The following is a 21,767-nucleotide window of genomic DNA, read 5'->3' as shown; positions in this document are numbered from 1 at the left end:
AGGCAATTGGGAAGGGTGCCAGGAAACTTGTAGCATTCTGTTGAATGTATTGTGTAAAGAAGGGAGAGTTGAAAAGGCAGAGGAGGTGTTGCAGATGAGGTGATGTGTATTGTGAATGGTAATTGTCAGATTGGTATAGAGAAATGCTTAAGAACGGTTTCCGTCCTATTGTCTGCATCTGCTTAGATTATCAGCTCTGAAACGATTGTGAATGGAATGGATGATTTGAACAGTAATGAGGAGCTGTCTGCTGTTGCCAAGATACAAGACGTGTTCTTGGTACCATTAGCTATCTGCAGAGACCATACATTCTCGTATGTCTTTTCTTCACACGATCTCATTACACATGACGAGCAAGAATGTGACCCCTGTTTTTCACCTTCTTTCTTAAAGCTCCAGCTTTCTCTTCTCTTCCTCGCTGCTGTTTTTCACTGGGAGTAACTTGGCTCCTTACCTTTCTCATTAATGGCTACTCCTTCACCTTTTCATCTGTTATGGTCTTTCTTGGGCTGGACTGCCACAATTCTTTGCAATTATTAATGCTTTTTATTAGGTTATTTTATTTGGATGTCTTCTGTTACTTGGGTGGTCTTCAGTTTTTGCATCAGCCGAGTCATGATTTGTCGTCAGCTATGGTGTTTGCTATGCACGAACGGCCATTTTTCAGCTACACGTATCAGCTTTGCTAATTTGGTTTTCGATTTCTCATCTGCTTCTTTGCTACGCAACTGGTGATAGTTTCAAGTTCCTATGTGGTCGAGTTTATATGACACTGCATTTGTATCATTCTTTCATTTGCCTCCTTGATTGAATGGCTGTTGTTTTTTCTGGGTCTACACTCTGTTTCTGATTTGCGAGGTCGAGGGATGTTAAGCTCATGATTGCATGGTGCAATGTTTTATTTTATCCCTAGTTGGTTTTCAAAATACCATCTCAATATAAAGCAGGTTAAATATCATTCTGACCTAATCCACTCACCAGCCAGCTAGACTAGCAATACTAGTACAAGACAAAGAAGCAATGAAACTACCATATGCATCTGCCCTTTCCTTCTATATTTTGTTAATACACTAATTTCACTTCACTTCTGGTCTGAATCTTGGTAGGGTAATGCACATAACCAAGGGTATGAAGGACGCTGCGAGCTTTTCAGCGGCTTTGGAAGTGGGTGGAGTCTATGAGATCTCAGGCTTCTATGGAATGCCGAATCTTCTAGCATTGTTGCTGCTACCAACTGCGTGTTGTGTTATTGATGAAGAAAACAATCTACATTGGAAAGGAGCTCGGGAAGATTGGCGTAAGATACCTTACTCTAGGTTTGACATTGACAGTTTCCTTGTTCATCGGTCCAGGTCAATATTTCATGCAATCATTTTGCAGGTCCAATGCCTGAATGAATACTGATGAACTTGCTCAACTCTTCCCGGTCATCATTCTGGGACCCATTTGAATACCTCGTCTCTTCAAGAAATGAACAATGTATCATTAACTTGTTTTGTTAAAAAATGAATTCACTAACGCTTCTAGGAAGAAAAGTGTGCTGGAAACCTTCATGTTCTGAAGACGGATATTCACTTGAAGAAGAATGCAAGAAAGAAATCTGAGGCATTGATCCCAAAAACCAACTCCATAGTTACAGGTAACACCCCAGTTTTCAAAAGAGTGAATACAAGCAGATTCAAGATCGAAACATATACAGACTCAACTAAACTGGACAACAAAAAGAATTCCCAGCTTTCATACAAACCTCAACCTATAAAAGGAAATGAAGGTCCAACACTGAAATTGGGAGTGAATGAAATGACTGAGAAAACGAAGAAGAACAAGGATTCCAGAAAGAAACAGAAAAAAGAAGATGGGGGTCAGCTAATCCATTACAGAAACTTCACTGTCTAATTTCAGAAGGGCTGTACCTTTGCCTTATGAACTTCCATGAGATCTGATTGATGAAATTGATTGTGCTGAGACAGAGGCTGTTGGGCTACCAGGTTCATTATCCCCATCGATGGCTTTGGGTTTTCCGCTTAATCTTTCCATTGCTTCTTGGCAAATGTCATTAAACCAATCATCTTCTGGCAGCTCCCTGACATCAAAAACGAAATCTCAGCTCCAGAAAAACCAAATGTTTTAATATAATATGACTAAACATCTAAATGAGTCCCCACACATGCTAGCTGTTTTACTGCACCTTACAAATGATTTGAACATTTTTTACCCCAAATGGAACCCAAAGACATTGAGCTTATGGCAAATAAATACTGCACCAGAGAATGGACCTTCTTCACATTTTCAAATTTCATTTCAGCATAGGCAGTGGATATATTATTTCTGACAATCTGATGATGATGATGATAAACTTGCAATTAGTATGCTTCTCACAGCTGATTTTTTGTCATCATCAAAGAATTTGTTTCTAATATCAAAATTAGATATTCAACTACTTAGCAACTCACGGGCCACGACACACTCCTGGCTTCTGGCCAAGGATATTGGAGGTTGTATCTAGCATCATGATCTTACAGTTCTGCTAATCATTAGCGAGGAAAAAAAACACGGATTGTTGTCTGGAAAAAAGATCGTAGTGATAGAAGATTCGAAACTACTTCCCAAGTTATAAATTATATCCAGCTTAATCCCTAACAAAAATAAAACAACATAGCCAGCTAGGGGTTTGGCGGTGAAGTGATACTCCAACCCTACAAATCCATACATCCCAATCTTCAAAATTACCAATAACATCTGCAATGTGATTATCACGAGTTTAGGTAGTTTCAATATAACTAGTTTTCCATCTCATCGACATCTGCTGTGTCAACAAGACTTGGTGTAGTGAATAATATTCAAAACGAAAGGAGTAAAGAGACGGAAAAGGAAATGCATTTAAGATAGATTTACCAAACACAACAAGTATGTTGAGAAAAAACTTGTTCCTAAGCATTAACACAATTAAAGGAGCTGAATTACATGTGTTGAGAAAACAACTAAGAGTTGAAATAAATTCACATGAATCTCATACATTAGAAACTGGTTCCTTCAATAACATGTGGATCCATACACTAAATACTAAAATGAATTCTAGGAATTCAAAAGGTTCAATAACTAGGTTTTTGCAGAAATTTGGCCTAGCTTTGGTTTTGTTTGTATATACTTTCAGATAATGTTGAGAATATATAATGAAACTGCTGCTGGTCATAAACCAAAAATAAAAACTAGTTTACCTGTCTGGATCCATCCCTGTTGCAGAGAATACTGCCAAAGCTTTTGCAATTATTTCATTGACAACGCGATGCAAATTTCGTGACAAGTAGCGTCCTTGGGAAGCAAAGCACATGACAAACTTCATGTCCAAATAGAACTGCTTGTTTAAATAAGCATATTAATGACCCAATTCACATACATATAACTATAAATGAAATGATGTCAGATTTATATACCTTTTGTATACCAAGAGGACCTAAAGGCCTTGGACCTTCTTCGATATCATCCCAAAAACTTTGATCTTCTGAAAGCCATAAAATGACTGTTTCTGTAAGTCTCATCAATAGTAATGTTGCAAATCTTTCCCTTCCTACAAACATCTCTGCTGCTATACTAGCCATGCGGTTCAGTTTTACAAAAAGTTCCTGAATTGAAGCATATAACAATACACTGTAAGAACTTGGACTGAAAGTTCCAAAACAAAAAAAAGATAATAAATACAACAGATTTTGTGAATAACAAGCATGTTTAATGTGATATGTTGGAATTCAAAACTAAAATAGTTGATCCTCCTCAGACTCAACAAACAATTCCTGCTCACAAGCCTTTCCCATCCATCAAAAGATTAAGTTACATCATTCCCATGTGCCAAGTCCATTCTCACTGATGACTCAGCCGGCTTACAATTTCTTTTAATCTAGTTACAATTTACGAAACCTCTTTCCAACTACTTGTTAAGCACCCAATTTTCCTCAAAAAAAAATTCAATAGTTAAACCACATCAAGTAGGAGGAGAATAACTAAAAACCTTATTTGGGTAGATGAAGACCAACAGCAATCAACTTAAGTGATTGCCAAGCATTATTTACATGAAAGGAAAACTTGTTTGAATAGATAGAGAAATGAAGCTATCAACTAAATGATAGACTTGTTAGTCTGAAATCAGGTGCGATGTCTTGTAGCACAAGAATAAAAACATAAAATCATAGTATTCCAGAAATTAAGAAAACTAAAATGGATTCTTCATCATCTTTTTCCAGCCCTATATAATACTAACATAAGAAAATAGTGACATGTCTCTATCAAATGAAAGGCATCCATTAATTTAAGAAATAATACCTGGAATATTGGGGATGGAAACCAATCTACCTCATCTGCACTTCCAACCATGTTTATATACATTTCTGCAGTAAGATAGCTATCACCATCTTCTGTAAAAATGAGATCCAGTGCATGTTGTCGACAGAAAGCATCTTTTAATCTATCAACTGAACCCGCAAGCCGCTTCCTCCATTCTCGTTGCTCAGGATGACGGTTCTGCCTATCTAAAGGTCTTCTACGGGAATCATCCTTGTAATTAGCCTGATTCGGAGGTGCAAGTTTCATGGCTGCACGTGGGAGTAGTTCATCTGCTAATAATGAAGCATTAGCCAGTAATGCAATTTGCTGAGCTTCAGTCTCAGCCATTTGCACAATTTTATTTCCACAACCTTCAAAGTTTGCTTCTTCTTCCATCGAACCTGGTAAAGCTTTTATGAGCATGTTCACGTACGAGTTAAATACTTGGAACAAACCTTCCAGTGTTTGGCCTCCCATCTGCATGCTTAAGAGTGGTCCTACATCCTCAAAGAAGTCCTACATGTGCAAATTGTACAATAACACAAGTTAGTGAAATAATTAAACCACTACCAAAAGTTCAAGGAAGAACCATTAAAAATCGAGCAGTAAGCAACTATGACAGCAAACAACATTTGCCCAGATTATCATATAGAAGACTAATGATTCAAAAACATTCAAGACATTTCAGAAAGTGCGTAAACCAACTGCAAAAGTGAATTCACGAAAATATATCCAGCAGCAAGAACAGATGAGGGAAAACAATATTTGAGTTAGTGCATGTGCCATCCAAGGGCTGTACATAGGTCAAAAATCACCTGAGAACAAACGACATGCAAAGTTGCAATTAAAAGGAGCAAGTGGACAGGACCAGACCATGATTTAATGTTTAGATTGTTAAGTTTAAGAAATCCCTGACCTACTTGACTTGTTCTACCTGATGCCATTGTCCGATCTGGGTTTGGATAGAGAGAATGGAGATGTATAATAATGTCACAGTTTATCAGATATCAAAAGGAAAGAATGTTTACCTGGACCATTAAATTGAAGCGATGGGCACTACTTGTAAGTTTATGTTGAAATGCTCCTGCATTACCAAGAGATGTAACAGAAGACCTGCCAGACTGCCGAGTACTGGTTGGAGGATAAGTAAGTACCCAATCATCAGCAGCAGCCAAAGCAGCAGTGCTCTCTTCAATTCGTTTTAGATTGGCATTTAAGGCTTGTTCAACACTAGGCCTAAAGAGTTTTAAAAGCACAGGACAGAGTGCCAAACCATGAGCTTCCAACAAAGAGCAATGACCTAAAGCTATTTGAACACACTCTGCAGCGGCTCTTAAACCTCCAGCAGCTGCTGATGACGCTATTGCATGTCTTTTAACAAGAACCGCAAAGGCCTCTGTTTGCTTGGTGGCCCACATCACAAGCTCAGACCTATATTCCCGTTCCTTACCAAAAATAGCCAAAGAATCACTAGCAGCTTGAACGATAGCAGAAAACACTATCTGTGACAGCGCAGCCGTATAGGCTCCTCCGTATGATGTGCTAGACGGGCAGAGGCTTTGCATACTATACCGATATCTTTGGAGGTGTGCATTGAGGAGCAAGCTGTGAGCTCGAGGGCCATCCCCGAGCTTTTTAAGAGCTGATATGGCTGCACGAAGTTCACTACTGCGAGTAGAAGGTTGGCAAGCAGCTTCAGCAAGCTGATCTGCCAACTTTTGCCCGCGCTCTGTAATCGCTATCTCTAAAGAACTAAGTGTACCAGGACTTGACAATTCTGTTTTTTTCATTTCAGCAGCTATACGTTCTCCCTCGTCAATCACCGCTAGAGCTTCATCCACTCTCCTCTCAGCTAACAAAACATCAAGCATATCAGGGAACTCAGCCAACCATCTCTCCAAATCAGTCGGCTCTCTATCTTCAACATTCTTTAACCCATTTATCATAGACCCTTCAGATGCTTTCAAAGATAAAGAATCAATGTTAACACCCTCTACTAAACCATGAATCAAAGTTGCTTGAGTAGATAACAAATTTCTTATAGACAACAACTCCCCTTCCAAATCTGATATCTCCTTCGACGTCCTGTCAACACACAAACACGAAAGCATTCCCAGTATAAAATACTTAAAGATCCTTGATCACATTAAAACACAACATTAAACCACAAATCCAATCCCAAGTTTCTACAAAATGCAAAATCCGCATATTTCCACACATTTCCAGCTGTAAAATTGCAATTCAATAATATCAACTTCTAGATTAACAATTACAGCATCTAAATTTCTCAACCTAGCTATAAATTACTGAATCCTAAACCACATATTCAATCACAACTTCCTACAAACTGCAAAATCCGCATATTTTAAGTCATCTAAATTTCCACACACACATTTCCAGAAGTAAAATCGCAATTGAATAACCTCGACTTCCAGATTAACATTTACAGCAAGTTAAAATATCAAGCTAGCTATAAATTACTGGATCCTAAACCACAAATTCGATCCCAACTTCCGAGAAAACACAAAAACTACCAATTTTTCCGGGAATGTGAAGCGCTAATTCACCTTATAAACGCAGCATAATTAGCGTAAACACTTTTCCGCATTTCGTCAGCTGAAGCTCTCTTTAAATCCAAAAGATACGAGCATAACTGCTTTATTTCCTGTTAATGACCAACACACGCATTAATCATCTTCCAAACCTAAAACGACAGGTCGTCTGCTCTAACGTTTCTATAGAGAGAAAAAGAAAAGGACTAGTAGTCAACGAACCTTCTCGTTCAGAGAGCATTTGGACTGAACGTAAGAATCGGCGTTGAATCTATCGGACTTGAAGACGTTGAGTCCTTCCTCGAGCTTCGTGCCGTTCTCCTTCACCGGCGTCCCTCGCGAACGACTACTCGTCTTCGCTGAAGCCATTGTTTGCTAAGATAAGATCAGAAATACGTTAACAGTGGGTAAAGGCGGCAGGTGAAGAGAAACAAAGGATTAGATCTAAGGGTAAATTTGGAATTTAAAAATGATCGGTGCCGTAGAAGAAGAATGAGAGAGGAGGAAGGGAGAGAGGGCGAAATTTTTTTTTTTAGAAGAACAGGTAAACAGCACACGGCTCTGCTCTCTCGTGCTGTTTTTTTTTTTTAACATTTATGTCACTGTAAACAATTTCGAGAGAGAGAGAGAGAGCTGTGAGTCAGTGACTGCTGTTTGTTAGAGGGGATTTTGACCACCGTGGTAAATTGGCTAATCATTAATTAATTCTATCTACACAATATTTTGTTGGGTCGTCAGATGAATCCAAGAGTTTCTGATTTCGGAATGGCAAGAATTTTTGGAGGAGATCAGAAGCAAGCCAATACAAATGGAGTCGTTACTTGGTACACAGTTTGTCCACTCTACTTTCTTTCTTTTTGGTTGGGTTTCGAGCAAGTTAACTGTTGTGTATGTCTTCATTTTTCTTCCCTCTGAGGCCTTTCCCAAGACATGGGGGCTTTTTTCCTTTCTCAAAAAACTGTAAAAACATTTTATCAAAAACAAATACAGAAAAACTTTTTTCTCTAAAATATTTTAACCAAAATAAGCACGCTGTTACAGTATCTCAACAGTTAAACTAAAGAAAAGAAATTTTAAAATAATCTCGTTTCAATTATATATATATATATATATATATATATATATATATATATATATAAACAAAGTTACTAGCAAAACTAGAGAGGGTTTTATAACCATGATTAAGACTACTATTTTTTTCATTTGAAACAGTGGATACATGGCTCCAGAATATGCAATGCAAGGTATCTTCTCAGTAAAATCTTATGGTTTTGGTTTTGGAGTTCTTTTGTTAGAGATTATTGCTGGAAAAAGAAGGAATGGTGGGTTCTATCTTTCCGGTGATGGTCGTCAGAGCCTCCTTACGTACGTAAACATTTTATAGTTCTCTATTTTTTTTTTATGTAGAAAATTAGATCTGGGCCAATTTCCACTTACGACCCAGTCCATCTTTGAAATTTTCATATCGCAGGCATGGAATTTATGGCATGAAGGCAAAGCAATGGAGATTATGGATTCAATCTTGGAAAAAACATGCGTGGTTAGTGAAGTTCTAAATTGTATATACATTACTTTGTTTATGTGCTCAACAGGATCCAATTAACAGACCAACCATGTCCGCTATAGTTGTTATGCTAGCAAGTGATACCATGACACTCCCCAAACCAAAACAGCCTGCATTTTCCCGTTGGAAGAAAGGATCAAGCACTAGTTTCAGCTGGTTCCTATGGTTCTGTCAATGATATGACAATTTCTAGTTTCTCACCTCGGTAATATTGGATGGCTGCTCTTGCTCCATTGAGTTTTGATCACGAAGAACAATGTGAGGCTTTTGTTGTGTTGCTAACATGCCAATGATGTATCTGTTTAGGTGCAATGATGCAATGGTCGGCAAGTTTATACGGTCTAGTTCCTTTCGTAGATGTAGAAATGATGTTTATAGATTACAAATTACGCTTCTTCAAGTTATGGTTGTGATTATCAAGTCTATATGTCTCTCCAATTAGTCAATCGCACAAGGATAAATACCAGAAACAAAAAGATAAAAATGCATTATCCCACTGCCCACCTGACATGAGTGGCATTGGCAAAGTTTTCTCCTGACGGTGGAATTGAATGCTAAACAGGAATTATTTTGGCATGCTGTTGTTGGAATCGTGCACTGCTGTGGGAAAGTTGGTCCATTACAGCTTCAAAACACAGGATTGTTCCATAAGGATTCTCAAAGAAAGGTAAATGAAGAAGTATAGTTGAAAGAGTGGATAATACTGGTTGCATTTATTACAATTTCAGTACCAGGCCAAATCCATAGTCTTGTCTGAAATTATGCCTTACAGGCATAATGAATTTCAATCTACCAAATAGACAAATAGAAGAACGTCCATCACAAAAGATCCTCCATTAGGCATTTAAAGGATCGAGCTCCTCAACTCATTCAGTCCCAGAATCCGAACGAACAACTGTTGACAAAGAAACAAAACCATTTTATCAGAAGATGCACAGTTGAGAGCTGATTTCGCTAAAAGGTAATGATGAAAAGCAGGTTAAGAATGCAAGGTAATGCGCAGAAGAACACACACATGGGGGGGCAAAAAAAGCCAGAAGACCATAACAGCTGAAATGATCCATTCCATAGAGAAGGCCCAAGGAAGTCAAAGAGGAGGTAATGCAATTAACAATAGCTGAAATGATTTAGTCCATAGAGGTGGCCCGAGTAGGTCAAAGACATGGTTGAGAATTTCTAGTTTTCAGTCTCCAATCTCCATGCAATTCATACGCACCTTAACAATTCTACCATAGCCTTCGACCCTTTTCTAGTTAAAATTACCAAGACGGAAACGACTGCACTGAACAAAGCCCTTTGGAACAGCTAGCTTATTTATTCACATCATAACAGAGACAACAATCACTTTTTTCCAAGGCATGAGTGAAGGTAAGATTCTATCAAACCAAACAAAGCCATGGTTCTTACGATTCCTTAATAAATGAAAACAAAACCACATTCCCAGCAATCGAGATCATTAGACTCGTTTATGTTTGAGATTAGCGGTGTTTTTTTATTTAAAAATATATTAAAATAATATTTTTTTTATTTTTAAAAAATTATTTTTTATATTAATTCATCAAAAACAATAATAAAAATATATATAAAAAATAGTTTTTAACCAAAAAAAACAAAAATTAAACAGACCTTTAATACTCAAACATAGAGAGCATCGATCCGACTTTGACCAAACCCACAGCCATTCAATCTTACAACACTTGTGACATATCAGAGCACACCTAATCGGATCAGAAACCTCAGCGGACATTACTCCAAAGCTCCACATCGATTACTAAAGAATCTCATTTTTTTTTTTTTAAAAAAAAAAAGGGTCTCAACTTTACCCCAAATTCTAATTCTGACTTGATTTGTACAGACAACAACAATCCATTCAGCCTATAAATTTCCTAGCCCTCAATCAAAGGGAGATTCGATTGAAAATGATCGCAAAATTGAACAAAATCAAATCAGATTCAATAAAATCAGGAGAAAGAAACAGCAATGACCCAGAAACCAAAAACCCCAGATCTTAAAGCGACAGATTTGTACGAGGAGAGGATGAGAAAGAAAGGGAAGGGTGGAGCCTTACTGGGTTTCTGAGGATTTCCATCGACAAACTTGGTAACAGCAAAATGAACCTTTTCCCTCGAAAGAGCTTCAGTCTTGTATGGTTCTTTCAGACAGTTTCTGACGAGATTAGCACAGATGTTCGAATATGTTATGTAGGTCATGCCGGCGGCCCTCCAGAACGGCGCTGCTGCATTCGACGCCATCGGAATTACTCTCCTCTCTTCTTCTCGTCTCTCTGGTTTCTATATCTAAAGAAAGGACACCACCATTCGCCTCCTGTGTCTTGTGCTGACTTAGTAGTTTCTCATGGGCTCATTAAGTCATTATTGGCCCACTAAAGTTTTTAGCCCAAACAAATTACTACCCACGATGTGCTTCTTTGTGAGCAAGATGATATTTTTCTCTTCGGTAGTGCTTGATACCCGGTAGCAGTTGATATTTTAAATGTTTTTCAGTATTAAAATATTTTTTATTTTTTTTTATTAAAAATTATTTTTAATATTAACGAAATAATAAAAGAATAATTATTTTAAAAACACTATGATAGCTGCATAAACAAAATTGCTTATCTGATTAATTCTCGTGGAATGAATATGATATCCTTATAAATTATCTATAAAACAAGTTACTCTCCTCCCTTCAGATTTGTGTTAATGGAAGTAACCATGATCTTACCTGATTCAAGACAGAACTAAAACTAATTTTATACTTTATAGGGTGAAGAGGCAAGTTCTTCTTCTTCGTCGTCGTCGTCACTGTAACATAGAACAGAACGTAGGTTGGAACGCTAAGCACTAAAATTTATACTTTATAGGCTGAAAATATCAAGGTAATTAGGAATTGTTGTAAAACCCCATACGAGATAATGCCTGAGTTGACGGTCGATTTAAAATAACGTTTTTAAAAAAATTATCTTGAAAATCATTAACAACAAGTCAACTTAAATTTTTCATTTTTCTATTTTTTTTTTAATTTCAAGATAAATTCCTGCTAAATTTCAAGCCAGCAAGTGGTAGTTTTATATAAAAATTAGAAAATATGATAGTTGTTATATAAAGTATTTTTTATTTAAAAATATATTAAAATAATATATTTTTTATTTTTTAAAATTTATTTTAACATAATAAATCTAAAAAATATAAAACATTTATTTTAAATAAAAGTTTTTTGAATTTTTACCTGCTTTTGTTTGTGCTGCAACCTCGACGAAGGCTTGATAGATTGAGTGTTGAAATATTTTTTTATTGGACTTGATTTTTTTTATATTTTTTAAAAGTATTTTTGAAATAATTTAAAAAAATTTTATTTTTTTAAAATTATTATTTTTTTATTTTTTAAATTATTTTGATGTGTTGATATGAAAAATATATTTTAAAATAAAAAATAATTTAAAAAACAATTATAATTACATTTTTAAATACTATTAACAGGGTAGGGTCTATCTCGTATTGAACAGCCTTTATTAATCAACCAATTAATTAATGAGTTAACATCTCCACATCTTTTCATAATTTCGTTGCAGGTGGCAAGTCATTGTTGTCAAATTTAGGGCTCAGGTCGTCGGCTAAAAATTCCTTCTTCTTCTTTTTCACAGCGTTTTAATTTTCGATTTTTTTATAGTTTAAATATTTTAGCCATCAATCGGATTGTTGATCAATTCACCAAGCCATTTAAAATTAATTTGGTTAATATTTAAAATAAGATCTTCTTATTATTAATCTGCTATATTTCACCCAGAACAATTAAATTGTAGATCAATCCATTCAGATTTAGTATGATTAATATTTAAAAATAATTCAAGATAAAATCTGACTTATCTAAAATAAATATAATAATCACATGGAAGGCTGGGATATTTGGCATAGAGAAGTGAAACTACAAATCTTTTTCTTCTTTCTTCTTTTTGTTCATTTCACAGGCGGGATGACATTGAGAGGATAGAAGGTGAAGAAAAGGAACATTTTCTTAGTTTCGGAGTGAAGCATTCCACTCTAAGACAAAAGAACTCAAAGACAGCCAGCTGATCCAAAAGGTTGAGAGCATCATTTGCTAGTTGATCACATTTATAAGGTTCTACAAGTCTTAGTTCATGGATTCCAGATAACATTGAAGCACTCAATGCTGTCCTAATAAACACAAATTAATTCATAATCCACATTAATTGCAGAGATTTGTCTTTCTGTCTACGTTAATAGAACACGGTGATGACGCATGATTTGTGTTTTCGTAGTGGTTAGCAGCCATTTGATAAGCACCACTCATGAGTAACTTCCTCACCTAATGGCTAGCTCACCAAGCTAAGTAACAATACAATGAAAGCCAAGCCAAGCCAAGCAAGCTTCACTTCAAATCCAACTTACCAGGAGCCCCTGTGATTTACAAGACAGGAGCTAGCTATAACATGAAAACATATCGGTTGCAGATTTTCTAAAAGAGTCTCGGGTGAGTGGAAGAGAAATTAGTTCATCCATGAAAATCGCATCCGAACGCTTACGAGCAAAAAACATGCCATTTTTGAATTAAAAAAGAGACGTTAATTTAACAGGAAAATATTACAGACCCCTTTCATGTAGAAAGAATTAAGCAGCCAGAAGTGTCAAGCGAAAGTTATCTGTCACAATATCTTTTGTTTTACCAATAAAGCGATTTTGTTTGGTGGTGCCAGACTTGCTTAGCTTTGGCTGGAAGAGAGAGCTGAGCATGGTTTCCAAACCTTGCGTAGTATACTTCACATGTCTGCCGGGACTATCATCAGTTTCTGCCTGAAACCCATAGTTCTGCAAGTAACTCCGGTGAACAGGTACAAAAGCCTGGACTGCAAGTTGACACATCTTCAACCTCAAGTCTTCATTTGGAACAACCCAATTGGATTGCTTCTGGTACATGTGATCAAACTCCTCATTGAATGACTTTAGTCTCTTCTTGACCGAATCCCCCACGAATCCCCCGGTAGGAGAAGATAAAACTCGACCCTCTTGGCTAAGAAGATTAAATATTTTCCCCCAACTTTCTCTCAGGAAAAGAGTCATGTAATAGTCCCTATACTGTTCATGAGCTTTCAACCAACATTCTCCCATCAAATCTCCGAGCTTTGTGCCTTTCAAACTGCAGAGGTGACAATGGTTGTTCATCATGAAAAGGTAGGACAGCGTCAAATCATGGTGGGCTTTTGACCATGCATCCAAGTTTAGACCAGTCTGCTTTATTATGCAATAAATCTGGCTGGTGATAAGCTCTTCTTGGTACTTGTCTTCTTTCCAGCTCTGTTGAATTGTCAGAACCCGTGTGAGTAATGGCTTGTAATCATCCCCTAGTAGACGATTACAGTAATCCGTTATAAAGCTTACTAGCCTTGGAACACTACCATTTAAAGAAGGAGAACTTCGCCTTTGCAGCTCCACTTGGATCGGAAGTTCCCAGAAAACTTCACAGGCACCATTAACAACTCCCTTGATGAGATCCCTAGTCAGAGTCTGGATTTCAATGCATGCTGGCCCTCCAAAAAGTCTGTTGAAATCCACTCTCAGATTTTCCAACATCGCAAAAATGTCCAATAGCTTCAAGATCTTGATTGGATCATTCTTACACGCTGTAATTTTCTTTCCAAAGTGGAGGAAAGAAAGAATTCCTGATTGTATAGCGATTTTTGCAAAGCAGTCCATCCAAACATCTGGTCCATTCTTCTCAAAAACATCACTGCAAAGCTTGTATTCAATTTCAAAAACGTGCTTTATAGCCAACTGGAAATGCTTGCACCATTGATCTATGTAACACTCTACATCTTGTACATCATCGAATTCGCTGATCGACAGGTCAAGGTAATTCAAGTCAAGAGCTTGAAAACTTCTCCTGGTATTCGAACTCCGGATTTCAGCATAGGTTGACATGCACTTCTCAAACCTGTTATCTGCATTTAGTTTGCCAATAATAGCCTGAAGCTTCTGCACAACAGCCATTGGCAGAGGAGATGGAGCAGTGGAGGCTTGATCTCCAATGGAAGATGAGACAAAATCCCAAACAACATGGATGCAGTTCTCAGTAAGAAGCCGCCTGAATTCAATTTCGAGTTTTTCAAATGAAGCACAGAGAACACCCCCACTGAGCCGAGCACGTTTCTCGGTAGCTTGCAACTCTTGCAGAATGCTCAACGACTTCTTGACCTTCATGATGTACAGATCATCAGGAACTGCATTTTCCAGAAACTCAAGAACAGCCTCCAGCCACTGAATTGCTAGCCTACAGTTGTCAGTCAGAAATTTCAATGATTCCTCAAGCTGTTTCACCATCGGCAAGTAAGTTGAAAGATCAGAACACGGGTGTGATAATAGTGACTTCTGGAGCTCTTGAATGGTATCATACACCTTTAGCACTGCTGCAGCAGGACCAATGGCACAATCAATATGCTCTCTAGTTGCAACAAATATGCATTTTTGCCTGGGGACATGTCTAACAGCGGCTCCCAAAGATGGCAATCTTTGTTTTATCCCCTCCAATTTTTGGCCAGTATTGTCTAGAGCAGAGGCAAGAGCTCGTGAATTCTCTAAGCTCGTCTTCAAGACTATCCTAGCAGATGAAAGATTGTCAATGCCATCCACTGGAGCCATTGCCAAATCAAGTCCTTGTCCTGAGAAATGACTCAACTGCTATTCATTTGATGTTTAAGCCCTAAATTGCACTCTTAGGATTCAATAAAAATCCAAAAAGATACTTCCTTGGTTTCTTCTCTGTCACTCGATTTACTTTTTCTTTACCAAACTCACCAAATCAGGTTAAAAAAAAAAAACACAAGACAGCCCATATTCAAACCAAACCTCACTTACAAAACAAACATCTCTCAAAAACCTCAACAACCAGGTAAAGACTTCCAAAATCAAAACAGAAAAATAACCCCACTTGGGACTTTAAAAACAGCATCTGAAGTTTCACTTTTGTTCATCAACCTTAAAATACCAACATGACGATGACAGTAACTGAAGTTTCTACTTTCTATCAACAACTAAACAACCAATCGTGAATCAAAAGAAAACAAAAACTTACCTGTTCAGAATCTTCATTGATGACATCAAGATATGCAAACAAGGAATTCCTCCATGAACCCTCTTTTCCTTTTCCTTTGTTGATGGTGGTGGTGGTGGTACTGGAAATGACAGGCCATGAATTCTACTGCTAGCTGATGATTTCTTGCTGAAGATTGAAGGGATTCTTGACGATGCATATCGTTCATTATAGTATTTTGATGCATTAAAATCCATGATCCTCTGAATACTGGTTCATGAGGTGGCCCAATACCAATAAACCCTAAATTTCATGCTTTCTTTTTCTTCTTCAGAAAAATATATTTCATTAGCTCAAGCTTTTATTACAAAGCATACATTTTTCAGCTTTCTTACAATGTCTCTTGGGAACAATTCTGATGGACCCCCTAAGTTTTTCTTTCAAGCTTTGATTATAGTCTGATCTACTGTTTAGACTTTCTTTGCTTTCTTTATTGTCAAAGGATTCAAATGCTTTCTTTCTGATGTTCCATGCAATGTCATTACTTTCGCTCGCTTTTGTCTATTTGTAAGTTAAATTCTCTGTGCTCCACTTTCCCTGCTTCAACATGTCCAAGCTCTGCACAAGGGCAGATTCATCAAAGAGACTGAATCGATCTCAGTAAGTACTCTGAGATATCATGAATTTCAACTCCTGAATAAACTTGTGTACCCTGATAATGTTATTAGAATAACATTCCCAAACAAGCCACCATTTTTGACCTCCACGCTTAGGACGCGCAACACTAGATTCTGTTCTATTTTATGTTTCTAAAAATTCAAAATTAAGATAAAGAAAATTAGGCATTTTGATCCTATCCAGCAGTACCCACATCCCTGTGGTAACTTGAGCTTCTGCCATTTAAACAATTTATCCATAACTAAATTATTTTATTCCAAGCACAAAAAATCAAACATGCAGAGTGATGAGAAAACAAAATGACTCCTAAACCAAACAAAGACCAAAGAAGAACTTGGATGGAATGTCGAGAAATAGTTGTTAAAATTGATTTGGGACAACGACTTGGTCATAGGCTGAGAGAATTAACTTTTTTTAAAAAAAAAACTAAAACAATGTTGTTTTTTAAAAAACAAATCAATAAATTTTAACTATGCCAACACGAGTTTTGTTTTTTTTTTTTTTTTTTAGCAATCTCCGGTACAAGTTTTATAGCAGTGGTGGAAAGAGATAATAAAAAAATAATTTTCTTACTTTTGGAATGATAAATAGGAGTTTAATTAGTGAATTCTTTCACACTAAGCAGCGGCTTAATTTTTTTATATAAAAAAATATTAAAAGATTTAAAATCTAATAACATTGAGTCTTGCTATAAAAAAAAATCAAAATACCTTGGATCTGGCTGCATCATGACCAATAATTATATTAATAGTAATATATAACTAGTCTGGCAAGTTTATATATTTTGTAATCTATTCAAAAAAATATTATAGTTTTTTTCCGTAGTAATAATATATATTTTTTAAAATATATTAATGATAATAATAATAATAATAATAATAATAATTTTAAAGTTTACTCTTTAAATCAAATTTATGGTTGTTTTTCAATATTAATTTTTTAAAAAAATTTATTAATGATTATATTAATAATATTAATTATAATACAAATAATAATATTTTTAATATTAATAATAATAATAAACTTATCCAAGTTTAAGTGAGTTTGACTGCAACATTAGATATAAGAGATTTGGGCTCTTTATAAATGACAAGGCCAAAAACCTTGGGTTTGGTTGCAATCCAAATCCATTAAACTTGGGTGAAGAAGCAAGATTTGAAAGTCTTGGGTCTAAACAACGAATCCAATAACTTTGAAGTCTGGACATCTAACCCAAGTGTCTTGGGCCAGGCAGGACTGTAAGACCCAAGAGACTTGGTTTATGCCCTGCCACTCTTAAACAACTTCGGTCATGGACACCTTTTCCAGCTCGAAATTTCTTGGATATAGAAGGGCATGTCAGACCTAGTTAATAACATTAACAATAATATAAATAATATTATTAATAATTGAGTTTAACCTTTCCAATCAAATCTATGTTTTTTTCAAATTTAATAATATTTATGATATTAATAATAATATTAAACTTGTCTGACCTAAATTTTTATAGTTTTTAATTTATTTAAATAAAACTTATTGTTTTTCTTTATAATAATAATATTTTAAAAAAATTTATTAATGATAATAATAATAATAATACTTTACCCTTCAAATGAAAACAAAAATTATTAAGACCAGCGTAAGTGTTTTTAAGAAAAAAAATCTCGGAGGAACTCGTACATTTGAAAACAAATTATTTTGGTTTTGAAACTTCTTGTGGATGGATCAGCCACGGGTATGTGAAAAGGTTGTAAAAGTTTTTCTTACCTGTGTTCTTATCATTTTCCTTGTTGTTTTCTGAGTACTGTTCATGTGCTGCCCTGGCCTGGCTATAATCTGTGCGTATGTGACTGCCAGTATCAGCATTGCAGGTGGATTGGTGCAGGAGCTTTTGGTAAGGTGTACCGGGCTATCGACACCAAAATCAACTGCGTTGTAGCTTTGAAGCTTACAGAGCTTGAAGGTGATGGTAATGATGGAGGTGTACCGGCTGTGTCACTCAGAGAGATGTCCGTCCTGAAGGAGATGCATCATGAAAACATTATTAAGTATAAATGTGAATTATTATTATTATTATTATATGACTTTATTTCCTTCATAGTTCATGGTATTATTGTTCTTGTTTAAAAATCCGCGTTCAATTTTCAATTTGTCCTTGAGCTTTGAATTGATGCTATTCTTGATTGATTTTTTGGGAGGGACAGGTTGTTGGATGTGGTGCTCCAAGATGGCAAGAGATTGACTCTAGTTTTTGAATTTATGGATGGAGATTTGCTCGAATTTATGAAAGCACATCCAGATCGTTTCAGTGATTCAAATCTAATCAAAGTAAGTTAAGTCCCTCCCCTACAGTACCCACAGTTTCACATGGAAAAAGATTTGGTGTAACTATATGGTTCTGTAGCATGTTAACTGTCTATCTTTGTATGTTGATGCGTGGGCAAGTCAGAAATTTGTTGTTCCTGGATTTTGAATTATCGAATAGAATTTGCAAAGCTCTATCATTTACCTCTTTTTAGGTTTTGTTTTTCAGCTGCTATCTGTGGCTTAGCGTTCTCTGTTGAAGAATGAGGTTGGTGGAGATTCTTTTGCCAAATATGTAATACTTGTGTGTTTGTTTGCTTCATTTTCAGAAACTCCTTGGTCAAATTCTCTCTGCTGTTGATCATTGTCATTCTCGAAGGGTTTTCCATCGAGATTTGAAACCAGCAAATTTGCTAGTAAATCAGAAAAATTACACACTGAAAGTTGCGTATTTCGGATTGGCTTAAAGCATTCAGCATTCCACACAAAAAATGCACGCCTCGGGTATTTTTAACAATTAGGGTTATATTTTTTTTGGAAAAGATTAGGGCATATATTTGCCCAACATTAAATACCATTATTCTGATTTATTGAATCTGGAATAGTTACACATTTCCTAGCATGAGCATCCAAACTTCAATTAAAGAATTGTGCTCCATTGAAGAACTCCTGTGATTTTTTCTTAGGTTTCCCTCCTGCTTCAAGGAAAAACCATGAAGTTGGAAATAGTAGGAGCATGCTCAATATTGCTGATACATGAACACATCACAAACCCACAATTCTAATGACTGGGAAACTTCATTTTCTTTGTATTTGCATATCTGGGCTAACTGTCATTCTTTCCTCTACAGTGCACAACGCATGCGTACAGTGCACCAGAAGTATTGCTGGGATCTACAGAACATTATGTTGCCGCTGATATGTGGTCTGTAGGATGCATATTTGCTGAGATGGTGAATCAGGACCGTGAATTTGAAGAGGGATCCTGATAGAGATTTTAAGAAGGAGCAATTGAGCTTAATTTTCAGGTTTGTATAGCCTTGCTGCGCTGAGTCGCTCTTCTCTTTTCTAAAATTAAACATATTTCATCTGCGAGCCATGTTTATTTCTATTTTCATTTAATCCCATTTTGAATCTATTCCCAGACAATGAAATCACTATTAATTTGTGGGCGGAAATTAAAGTGTTGTAAATGGCAATGAGGGTGTCTTCTTTTTCTGCATCTTGGCAACATGAGGCTTAAAATGACAGCTGAAGCTTGGCTTAAACTAAATTTACTAAGATGTCTTCATGCTTGGATAGTTTCTACAAGGAAAACTTTCCATCTGATACTTGTTAATGCGAATATGAAAAATTGTTTCTTATTTTAACCTAAACCTGCAAAATGAGTAAAGCAAAAGTTAAATGTAAACTTGTCTCCCAGCTGCTTTACATGCATACTATTTTACATGAACTTGTTATTGTTTATATCAAGTATACTGGGTACTCCAGAGCAGGATTCGTTTATTGGAATCACTTTTCTTGATTGTCCATCTAACTTCCCAGAGCATCAGCCTCCGGTAATTAATTGGCTTCCTTACTGAAATATCGTTCATTATCTCCAACTCCAAATCTTAACATTCTCGAGCGGGAGTCTGTAATTAAGAATTTTATTTCTTCTCTTTTGTTACAGGAACTGAGAGTTGTTGTTCCAACACTTGGATCAACTGGAATCGACCTTCTTTCGGTAAGTATGATTCTCATTTGCTTAGCTCCCCGCCCACACCTGGAAGATATTTACGGTTCAAGCCTTAATGGCCTAGATTGGCTTCTTTGTTCTCTTTTGACTAAATAGTGCTGGTATTCTATTATCATGAACATCTTCAGTTGATTTTTTATTTTTTTATTTTTTACAATAATGAATTGCAAACAGAGGAACAGGGACGTCGTCAATTTTTTTTAGTATTTATTATTTTTATTCTATCATGCTGCAGAAAATGCTATGCTTGGTTCCTGAAAGAAGAATAACCGCTGCTGCTGCGCTTCGTCATGAGTACTTCCGGGATATTGCAGGGCAGTAAGAATTGCAAATTGAATCAACTGGACTAGTAGTTTTTCACTCTTATCTTCTCTAGTTTGAATGTTGAAAAACTTGTTCTTCGTGAATGTGTTGTGTGTGTTACAAGTATGTAGGTGAATGAGGGGATGGATTTTGATCTCAGAGTTCAGTAGTCAATTTTGTTTCATGTCCAAGGATAGTCATAATATGAAATATAAAAATACAAGTCAGCTTGTTCCCGGCTATTGCGATCTCATTTTGATGCTTTGATTGCCGGAAAAGGAACGTATTGTGCCTGGAAGTTTCACTGACTTTTTTTTTTTATTATTATTATTGACGTGGTTTTCAAGTTAATTTTTATGTATTTTAATTAATTATACGGATTCTAAAATTTACGATTACGTAAGTTTCTAATGATCTTGAGAAAACTCAAATTCATGATCATTAAAAAGTTAATATAAAACATGACCTGTTAAGTTATTTCTCGGATTGAAAAAACTCAATTTGTAATTGAGTAGATAATATTTTTGATTTTCTCAAGCTTAATAATATTTTTATTTATTTATTTTATTAATATTATTATATTAAAATAATTTTACGTGATTTAATTTAAAATTTAAGTTAAGTAAAAATTTTAATTAAATTTTTTTTTAATTTAAATGGTTCTAACGAGTTTAATAATAAGGGCTAAATATTTCTTTTTTTAACATTTCAAAAGATACAAAGTCAGTTTAACCATTTATATAAATAATTAATCAGGTTAATATATTATTTTAATTGTTTTATTAAAAAAAAGTGTGTTGTAGCTGAATTATGAAGATAAGGTTGCGGGTTTGAGACCTGAAAACACGATATTTGTTTTCAGGGGAGAGAAAAAATAAACTACCTTGGGCCCTTAGGTCTACGTGAGATCTATGTGTTTGGGTTTCTTGTGTCAGGTCTTTTGGGGTTTTTTTATTTTATATGTATTTTTTTTTTTAATTCCCTCATTTGTGCTAATAATATGCATTGATCCGGTGAAAAAATTACACTGATTTTTCATAATTATTTAAATTAAATCAAATTAAATGAAAGTTGATAGGGTTATATCTCAACTCTCGATATAATTAAATCAATGAAAATTTTATTTTATTTTTTTCAAAAAATCATATTTTTAAAGAAAACAGTATTATTTCAAATTTATTAAGTTAATTCACCTAATTATTTTAAATTTATTCGGTTTAATAACTTTACCCATAAATAGCAAAAACATCATTTGTATGATTGTAGAGCACCATTAAATGACAACAAG

At 35.6% G+C, this 21,767-nt stretch overlaps 4 protein-coding genes across 10 annotated transcripts; 1 reads left to right on the top strand and 3 right to left on the bottom strand.

Moving 5' to 3' along the window:
• Positions 1–917: 917 nt before the first annotated feature.
• On the bottom strand, positions 918–7,719 carry LOC118045079 (exocyst complex component EXO84B). Its single transcript, XM_035053602.2, has 8 exons — positions 7,092–7,719; positions 6,885–6,982; positions 5,346–6,402; positions 4,318–4,833; positions 3,435–3,623; positions 3,219–3,355; positions 1,914–2,083; positions 918–1,461 (listed from the first exon to the last, which is right to left on the bottom strand). Exons 1-7 carry the CDS (start codon positions 7,236–7,238, stop codon positions 1,921–1,923), a joined length of 2,307 nt encoding a protein of 768 aa, XP_034909493.1. The 5' UTR covers positions 7,239–7,719; the 3' UTR covers positions 918–1,461; positions 1,914–1,920.
• A 1,399-nt stretch (positions 7,720–9,118) lies between these two features.
• Positions 9,119–10,761, bottom strand: LOC118045080 (ATP synthase subunit epsilon, mitochondrial). Its single transcript, XM_035053603.2, has 2 exons — positions 10,502–10,761; positions 9,119–9,328 (listed from the first exon to the last, which is right to left on the bottom strand). Exons 1-2 carry the CDS (start codon positions 10,683–10,685, stop codon positions 9,300–9,302), a joined length of 213 nt encoding a protein of 70 aa, XP_034909494.1. The 5' UTR covers positions 10,686–10,761; the 3' UTR covers positions 9,119–9,299.
• A 2,165-nt stretch (positions 10,762–12,926) lies between these two features.
• On the bottom strand, positions 12,927–15,217 carry LOC118045081 (exocyst complex component EXO70A1). The gene has a single exon (XM_035053604.2). The coding sequence runs from the start codon at positions 15,084–15,086 to the stop codon at positions 13,062–13,064; it is 2,025 nt and encodes a 674-aa protein (XP_034909495.1). The 5' UTR covers positions 15,087–15,217; the 3' UTR covers positions 12,927–13,061.
• A 2,572-nt stretch (positions 15,218–17,789) lies between these two features.
• Positions 17,790–20,761, top strand: LOC118045082 (cyclin-dependent kinase A-1). Of its 7 annotated transcripts, none has more exons than XM_073411186.1 (7): positions 17,790–17,881; positions 17,992–18,182; positions 18,339–18,462; positions 18,768–19,466; positions 19,913–19,997; positions 20,111–20,164; positions 20,412–20,761. In XM_073411186.1, exons 1-4 carry the CDS (start codon positions 17,855–17,857, stop codon positions 18,903–18,905), a joined length of 480 nt encoding a protein of 159 aa, XP_073267287.1. In that variant the 5' UTR covers positions 17,790–17,854; the 3' UTR covers positions 18,906–19,466; positions 19,913–19,997; positions 20,111–20,164; positions 20,412–20,761. The 7 variants fall into 7 exon arrangements, 6 of the variants coding, with proteins under 6 accessions (XP_073267287.1, XP_073267288.1, XP_073267286.1 ...); XM_073411187.1 differs by having other exon boundaries at positions 19,290–19,466; positions 20,412–20,754; XM_073411185.1 differs by having other exon boundaries at positions 18,768–18,960; positions 19,290–19,997; positions 20,412–20,750.
• Positions 20,762–21,767: the final 1,006 nt, after the last annotated feature.

This window comes from Populus alba, chromosome 8, assembly GCF_005239225.2.
Source record: "Populus alba chromosome 8, ASM523922v2, whole genome shotgun sequence".
NCBI lineage: Eukaryota > Viridiplantae > Streptophyta > Magnoliopsida > Malpighiales > Salicaceae > Populus > Populus alba.
This window is presented reverse-complemented; position numbering and strand designations above follow the sequence as displayed.

What these genes read in the sequence shown, in the direction of transcription:
- LOC118045081 (XM_035053604.2), bottom strand. Translation starts at nt 15,086, where the DNA reads ATGGCTCCAGTGGATGGCATTGACAATCTTTCATCTGCTAGGATAGTC.
- LOC118045079 (XM_035053602.2), bottom strand. Translation starts at nt 7,238, where the DNA reads ATGGCTTCAGCGAAGACGAGTAGTCGTTCGCGAGGGACGCCGGTGAAG. An exon ending in AATTATGCTGCGTTTATAAG is followed by an intron (nt 6,403 to 6,884) that starts GTGAATTAGCGC and finishes GTGTGTTGACAG; the next exon opens with GACGTCGAAGGAGATATCAG. An exon ending in GCTTCAATTTAATGGTCCAG is followed by an intron (nt 4,834 to 5,345) that starts GTAAACATTCTT and finishes TTGCACATGTAG; the next exon opens with GACTTCTTTGAGGATGTAGG.
- LOC118045080 (XM_035053603.2), bottom strand. Translation starts at nt 10,685, where the DNA reads ATGGCGTCGAATGCAGCAGCGCCGTTCTGGAGGGCCGCCGGCATGACC. An exon ending in TGGAAATCCTCAGAAACCCA is followed by an intron (nt 9,329 to 10,501) that starts GTAAGGCTCCAC and finishes CTTTGTCAACAG; the next exon opens with TTGTTCGTTCGGATTCTGGG.
- LOC118045082 (XM_073411186.1), top strand. Translation starts at nt 17,855, where the DNA reads ATGGATCAGCCACGGGTATGTGAAAAG. An exon ending in AGCCACGGGTATGTGAAAAG is followed by an intron (nt 17,882 to 17,991) that starts GTTGTAAAAGTT and finishes TGTGACTGCCAG; the next exon opens with TATCAGCATTGCAGGTGGAT. An exon ending in GTGATTCAAATCTAATCAAA is followed by an intron (nt 18,463 to 18,767) that starts GTAAGTTAAGTC and finishes CTTCATTTTCAG; the next exon opens with AAACTCCTTGGTCAAATTCT.